This window comes from Bufo bufo, chromosome 1 (genome assembly GCF_905171765.1).
Source record: "Bufo bufo chromosome 1, aBufBuf1.1, whole genome shotgun sequence".
Classification (NCBI taxonomy): domain Eukaryota; kingdom Metazoa; phylum Chordata; class Amphibia; order Anura; family Bufonidae; genus Bufo; species Bufo bufo.
The window spans coordinates 838,943,251-838,951,333 of record NC_053389.1 but is presented as its reverse complement, the minus strand read 5'-3'; the positions used below and the strand labels follow the sequence as shown (position 1 = coordinate 838,951,333).

At 49.7% G+C, this 8,083-nt stretch overlaps 1 protein-coding gene across 1 annotated transcript; it reads right to left on the bottom strand.

Moving 5' to 3' along the window:
- Positions 1–1,827: 1,827 nt before the first annotated feature.
- LOC120987288 (C-type natriuretic peptide-like) lies at positions 1,828–7,792 on the bottom strand. The gene is made up of 3 exons (XM_040415867.1): positions 7,706–7,792; positions 4,195–4,488; positions 1,828–1,900 (listed from the first exon to the last, which is right to left on the bottom strand). Exons 1-2 carry the CDS (start codon positions 7,790–7,792, stop codon positions 4,201–4,203), a joined length of 375 nt encoding a protein of 124 aa, XP_040271801.1. The 3' UTR covers positions 1,828–1,900; positions 4,195–4,200.
- Positions 7,793–8,083: the final 291 nt, after the last annotated feature.

Genomic DNA, 8,083 nt, shown 5'->3' with positions numbered 1-8,083 from the left:
TTGGTGTCTGTGCCGTCTCCTTATCCTGGGCAGGTGGGATGTCCTCCACCATCGTCTTATGGTGGTCGGGGTGGACAGCAGGCTGGACCACGTGATGATGAATCGGACCTCACACACACAGTCTGATCTGCTCTGGCGTTACGACAGGTGATGGAACTGCGACGCAACCATCACGGCTGGTAGACGAGCCGCACACGTGACATGTATGTGACCTGAGGCCATGCAGTCCTAGCTTTATATCCTGTTATTCCTGACTTGGGACTGCAGAGTAAGACGAGGCTCAGCTGGAGCTGCATTCATAGTGCAGCTGTACAGAGAGAGTCCTGATGGGTTGTATGTTTCATGTACAAATGTGTGACTGGGGTTTAATACCAGATGCAGGAGCTGTGGATGTGACTGGAGTGTAAGCCTTGATGTAAGAGCAGAATGGTGAGCACAGCTGTGGATGTGACCGGAGTATAAGATATGTAAGAGCAGTATTATGATTGGAGTATAAGACATGTGAGCACAGCTGTGGATGTGACTGGAGTACTGGACATATTATAGGTTGAAAGGATTTTCTGGGGGTCCAGTATTGACGGCTCATCCTCGAGGTCAGACTCCCGGCCCACGGAGGTTCTCCGGTGAGGGTCGCGGCCTCTTCACCAAGCACACTGCCGCCCTCTGGAAGCAGCCTGTTACTGCAGCCCAGGGCCGTTCACTGGACTGAGACATGTAGGCCTTGTGACCACTGAACGTGGTCTAGGACGAGGCGGAACGCTCACCGCGGCTGAGGGGTCCTGGGAGGCAGACCCCACCGATATCGATGGCCCAGCCTGCGGATTGGCTGTCAGGGCTGTGCTCCCAGAAAACCCCTCTAAGTATAAATGAAAGGCCGTTGTGTAGTCACGATCATTTAAAGGGATCTAGCCAAAGATGGAGTCGGGGGGCCACACCAAATAGAAACCTCCGAGTGCGAGCGGGCATCAATATGGAACCGTATACAAAGGCTGCGCGTCCGGATATTAAAACCTATCATTTATTTAGAAACTCAAACCCAAAAACGACGCCATTGTGTTCGGGCCGACAGTACGTCCTGTAGTCACCCAGTCCTGAATGGGGACCACCTATGAGCTGCCGAAGGAGTGCAAAATCCATCAAATGTAGGGATGGGATGACACCCCCGCGTGCAGCTTCCTCAGGGGTCTCTGACCATTGCTTATATGGGTCCCTAGTTAGGACTTGCTGACTATAGGTTTGTACCTTTTATACATTTAAAGGGATCTGTCACCGGTGACCCCCCCCCCCCCATTCAGCTCTCTCCGTTCACATCATTCATTCAATTGCAAACAGGTGTCCATGCAAACAGCTGGTGACGGGTCCCTTTAAGAGCGGATGGACAGGTCCGCCATAGAAGCCGTGGTCTACGTGGATTCTGTGGTGAGGAATCGCTCCACGATCTGCAGCACACCCTCAGGGTGCCCCATAGCCCAGGTCGGCCTCGGAGCTGTGTACTAGAAGCGGGGGACTCCGCTGCGGTCCGGGGGTCCGGTAAGGCTGTGGTGTACGCTGAATGAACACATCCCAGCCTGATGTTACTAGTGACTGCTTTATTAGGGCTCCATGAAGCTGGGGCCCCGTCAGGTTGGGGGGGGATAGTCTACTGCGCCCAGAGGGAAGTTCCCTCCTTTGTCCCTATAATAAATGCTGCAGCTTTATCCTCCTCGAGAGGTGAGCGTGTCTCACAGGAGACCGCACAGGACTGACGAGACATACAGAGACAGCTTCTCTCCGCCAGGCGGAGGTCGTCGTTATAAGCAGGGGCGTTCCGTTACATTCTCAGTCCGGAGAAGAGACTGAAGTCAGGGGAGGGGGCGATCATCATCATCATCCCTAGACGGGACTCGTTACTGCTCAGCACCTGCAAATACCAAGAGACCAGGGTCAGTCACCTGCCCGGGGTGCAGGAGGACATTGGGTGGCCCCTAGACCCCGGGGATGTTAGTCATTGGCCCTAGACCCCGGGGATGTTAGTCATTGGCCCCTAGACCCCGGGGATGTTAGTTATTGGCCCCTAGACCCAGGGGATGTTAGTTATTGGCCCCTAGACCCAGAGGATGTTAGTTATTGGCCCCTAGACCCAGAGGATGTTAGTTATTGGCCCCTAGACCCCGGGGATGTTAGTTATTGGCCCCAGAGGATGTTAGTTATTGGCCTCTAGACCCCGGGGATGTTAGTTATTGGCCCCTAGACCCCGGGGATGTTAGTTATTGGCCCCAGAGGATGTTAGTTATTGGCCTCTAGACCCCGGGGATGTTAGTTATTGGCCCCTAGACCCCGGGGATGTTAGTTATTGACCCCCTAAGACACTGGGGATGTTAGTTATTGACCCCTAAGACACCGGGGATGTTAGTTATTGGCCCCTAGACCCCGGGGATGTTAGTTATTGGCCCCTAGACCCCGGGGATGTTAGTCATTGGCCCTAGACCCCGGGGATGTTAGTCATTGGCCCCTAGACCCCGGGGATGTTAGTTATTGGCCCCTAGACCCAGGGGATGTTAGTTATTGGCCCCTAGACCCAGAGGATGTTAGTTATTGGCCCCTAGACCCAGAGGATGTTAGTTATTGGCCCCTAGACCCCGGGGATGTTAGTTATTGGCCCCAGAGGATGTTAGTTATTGGCCTCTAGACCCCGGGGATGTTAGTTATTGGCCCCTAGACCCCGGGGATGTTAGTTATTGGCCCCAGAGGATGTTAGTTATTGGCCTCTAGACCCCGGGGATGTTAGTTATTGGCCCCTAGACCCCGGGGATGTTAGTTATTGACCCCCTAAGACACTGGGGATGTTAGTTATTGACCCCTAAGACACCGGGGATGCTAGTTATTGGCCCCCTAAGACACCGGGGATGCTAGTTATTGGCCCCCTAAGACACCGGGGATGTTAGTTATTGGCCCCCTAAGACACTGGGGATGTTAGTTATTGACCCCTAAGACACCAGGGATGTTAGTTATTGGCCCCCTAAGACACCGGGGATGTTAGTTATTGGCCCCCTAAGACACCGGGGATGTTAGTTATTGGCCCCTAAGACACTGGGGATGTTAGTTATTGACCCCTAAGACACTGGGGATGTTAGTTATTGACCCCTAAGACACCGGGGATGTTAGTTATTGACCCCTAAGACACTGGGGATGTTAGTTATTGACCCCTAAGACACCAGGGATGTTAGTTATTGGCCCCCTAAGACACCGGGGATGTTAGTTATTGGCCCCCTAAGACACCGGGGATGTTAGTTATTGGCCCCTAAGACACCGGGGATGTTAGTTATTGACCCCTAAGACACCGGGGATGTTAGTTATTGACCCCTAAGACACTGGGGATGTTAGTTATTGACCCCTAAGACACCGGGGATGTTAGTTATTGACCCCTAAGACACCGGGGATGTTAGTTATTGACCCCTAAGACACCGGGGATGTTAGTTATTGACCCCCTAAGACATCGGGGATGTTAGTTATTGACCCCTAAGACACCGGGGATGTTAGTTATTGACCCCAGGAAGGTTAGTTATTGACCCCCTAGACATCAGGGAGGACATTTTTATGAATATTACTCTTTAACCCATTAGATTCCAGGGCTGATAGTTACTTCTGTATAAAGGGCATCTGTCAGCAGTTTTGTACCTATGGCACCGGCTAACCTGTTACATGTGCTGCTGGCAGCTGAAGACATCTGTGTTGGACCCGTGGTTCATATGTGCCCGCATTGCTGGGAAAAATAGTTTTAATATATGCAAATGAGCTGTAGGAGCAATGGGGGCGTTGCCATTACACCTAGCGGCTCTGCTTTCTCTGCTACGGCCGTGTCCTCTGCACTTTGACAGGGCTATGATGACTTTTATACTGCCGGGCCTTGTCAAAGTGTCAGGGGCGTGGCAGCTGCAGAGAGAGCAGAGCCTCTCGGAGTAATGGTAACGCCCCTGTTGCTCCTAGAGGCTCATTTGCATATAGTAAAACACTCTTTTTCTCAGCACTGCGGGCACATATGAACATGGGACCAACACAGACGTCTTCAGCTGCCGAGCGCACGTGTAACAGGTCAGCCGGTGTCAGAGGTACAAACCTGCTGACAGATGCCCTTTAACCCACTGTACACCCATAATGTTATATGGGGGCCCTGTGCACAGATGAGCTGGATCCAGTCAAGAAGCCCTCGCTCACCTGGTGTCAGCATCCTAAACCGCTCTTGCTTCCAATCCGTTCCAGTTTCATCCCAAAACATCCACCCGACATCCGAGATTTCTTTGTACGTCCTCGAAATTTTTTCTGGTTGTTCATGAAGTCGCTGAACAGCCGGAGCCATGCACGATTGGGGGGCATCTGGGCTGAATCTGGGGTATGCAGAATGTCCCTAGGACGAAGCGCAGAGGGCGGCACCACGAAATCTTCCATACTGTCCAGGAGCAGCTGCTCCTCTGAGGACGAGAGGTCTTGGGACAGGAGACCCATGAGAGACTGCGGGAGAAAGGTGGGTGGTGAGAAAGGGGCCGTTCTCCTACACAGGGTCGCACCTCCTCGGCCTGGCTCACATCTTAGACGCCCCTTTCTGGTCTCATCTAAAGCTGCTCATACACATCAGGCGCTGCCGTACCCACTGCTATAGTTGTGTCCATACGTGTTCTAATAAGCCGGGCGATGGACACTACCTGCGGCGACTTCTTACCAAACAGTAAAGGTCTATCATCTCTTCTCTAAAATCATCCTTCATTGTTAAATTTTGATTGACGAACATTCATTTTAGTTTAAATTGTTTATTTTGATCAACTTTAGACTAGTAGGTACGGCAGCGGCTACAGGGCGGCTTTTCCTGGGCTGACGTAAGACTTTACAGCAGCTGATGGTGGTTGTGGTCGCACTGCCACCCGCCAGTTATTACAACCGCCACATCAGAAATCCCAACCTGACGAACATTCTATATACAGGCACATACAGAATCACCTCTCTGTCCCCTATAGATTCTGTACATTCTATATACAGGCACATACAGAATCACCTCTCTGTCCCCTATAGATTCTGTACATTCTATATACAGGCACATACAGCATCACCTCTCTGCCCCCTGTAGATTCTATACAGTCTCTATACTGGCACACATCACCTCTCTGCCCCCTGTAGATTATATATAGACTCTATACTGGCACACATCACCTCTCTGCCCCCTGTAGATTCTATACAGTCTCTATACTGGCACACATCACCTCTCTGCCCCCTGTAGATTCTATACAGTCTCTATACTGGCACACATCACCTCTCTGCCCCCTGTAGATTATATATAGACTCTATACTGGCACACATCACCTCTCTGCCCCCTGTAGATTATATATAGACTCTATACTGGCACACATCACCTCTCTGCCCACTGTAGATTCTATACAGTCTCTATACTGGCACACATCACCTCTCTGCCCCCTGTAGATACTATACATTCTCTATACTGGCACACATCACCTCTCTGCCCCCTGTAGATTCTATACATTCTCTATACTGGCACACATCACCTCTCTGCCCCCTGTAGATTATATACAGTCTCTATACTGGCACACATCACCTCTCTGCCCCCTGTAGATTATATATAGACTCTATACTGGCACACATCACCTCTCTGCCCACTGTAGATTCTATACAGTCTCTATACTGGCACACATCACCTCTCTGCCCCCTGTAGATTATATACATTCTCTATACTGGCACACATCACCTCTCTGCCCCCTGTAGATACTATACAGTCTCTATACTGGCACACATCACCTCTCTGCCCCCTGTAGATTATATACAGTCTCTATACTGGCACACATCACCTCTCTGCCCCCTGTAGATACTATACAGTCTCTATACTGGCACACATCACCTCTCTGCCCCCTGTAGATTATATACAGTCTCTATACTGGCACACATCACCTCTCTGCCCCCTGTAGATTATATACAGTCTCTATACTGGCACACATCACCTCTCTGTCCCCTGTAGATTATGTACATTCTCTATACTGGCACACATCACCTCTCTGCCCCCTGTAGATTATATATAGTCTCTATACTGGCACACATCACCTCTCTGCCCCCTGTAGATTATATACAGTCTCTATACTGGCACACATCACCTCTCTGCCCCCTGTAGATACTATACATTCTCTATACTGGCACACATCACCTCTCTGCCCCCTGTAGATTCTATACATTCTCTATACTGGCACACATCACCTCTCTGCCCCCTGTAGATTATATACAGTCTCTATACTGGCACACATCACCTCTCTGCCCCCTGTAGATTATATATAGACTCTATACTGGCACACATCACCTCTCTGCCCACTGTAGATTCTATACAGTCTCTATACTGGCACACATCACCTCTCTGCCCCCTGTAGATTATATACATTCTCTATACTGGCACACATCACCTCTCTGCCCCCTGTAGATACTATACAGTCTCTATACTGGCACACATCACCTCTCTGCCCCCTGTAGATTCTATACAGTCTCTATACTGGCACACATCACCTCTCTGCCCCCTGTAGATTATATATAGTCTCTATACTGGCACACATCACCTCTCTGCCCCCTGTAGATTATATACAGTCTCTATACTGGCACACATAACCTCTCTGCCCCCTGTAGATTATATACAGTCTCTATACTGGCACACATAACCTCTCTGCCCCCTGTAGATTATATACAGTCTCTATACTGGCACACATAACCTCTCTGTCCCCTATAGATTATGTACATTCTCTATACTGGCACACATCACCTCTCTGCCCCCTGTAGATTATATACATTCTCTATACTGGCACACATAACCTCTCTGTCCCCTATAGATTATGTACATTCTCTATACTGGCACACATCACCTCTCTGCCCCTTGTAGATTCTATACATTCTCTATACTGGCACACATAACCTCTCTGTCCCCTATAGATTATGTACATTCTCTATACTGGCACACATCACCTCTCTGCCCCCTGTAGATTATATACATTCTCTATACTGGCACACATCACCTCTCTGCCCCTTGTAGATTCTATACATTCTCTATACTGGCACACATAACCTCTCTGCCCCCTGTAGATTATATATAGTCTCTATACTGGCACACATCACCTCTCTGCCCCCTATAGATACTATACATTCTCTATACTGGCACACATCACCTCTCTGCCCCCTGTAGATTCTATACATTCTCTATACTGGCACACATAACCTCTCTGTCCCCTATAGATTATGTACATTCTCTATACTGGCACACATCACCTCTCTGCCCCCTGTAGATTATATACATTCTCTATACTGGCACACATCACCTCTCTGCCCCTTGTAGATTCTATACATTCTCTATACTGGCACACATAACCTCTCTGCCCCCTGTAGATTATATATAGTCTCTATACTGGCACACATCACCTCTCTGCCCCCTATAGATACTATACATTCTCTATACTGGCACACATCACCTCTCTGCCCCCTATAGATTCTATACATTCTCTATACTGGCACACATCACCTCTCTGCCCCCTGTAGATTATATATAGTCTCTATACTGGCACACATCACCTCTCTGCCCCCTGTAGATTCTATACTGGCACACATCACCGCCTTCCCTGTATAGATTCATCCATTTACTCGCTGTATGAATTCTACATCGGCAGGTATGTATATTTAGCTGGTGGTCACTTACCTTCAGTTGCTTGAGTTGTGGGGACGGTCTGGTGGAGGCGCCCACTATCAGTAGGGTCACCACAATGAGTGCTGAGGTTCCTTTCATTTTGGGGATATACTGGGTGGGATCTGTAGCCCTATGGGGTCTCCTTAGGGTCAGTCGGTGATTTCAGGTGACTGGAGTTGGGGGTCTATCCTGATACTTCAGGACTGGTCAGTTCTGAAGACTGAGGGTGTGATCAGGAATATATATATGGAAGGAACTGGGGGGATGGGGGGGGGGGTTGTTTAATGGTTGAGGGAGGTGAGTGTTACCCTGGGATACCCTCTCATCCCGTTACAGGGGGCTTAGGAATGTCACCCCCTCCTCCAACACCCCACTGAATCTGAATCACAC

What these genes read in the sequence shown, in the direction of transcription:
- LOC120987288 (XM_040415867.1), bottom strand. Translation starts at nt 7,792, where the DNA reads ATGAAAGGAACCTCAGCACTCATTGTGGTGACCCTACTGATAGTGGGC. An exon ending in CACAACTCAAGCAACTGAAG is followed by an intron (nt 4,489 to 7,705) that starts GTAAGTGACCAC and finishes TTTCTCCCGCAG; the next exon opens with TCTCTCATGGGTCTCCTGTC.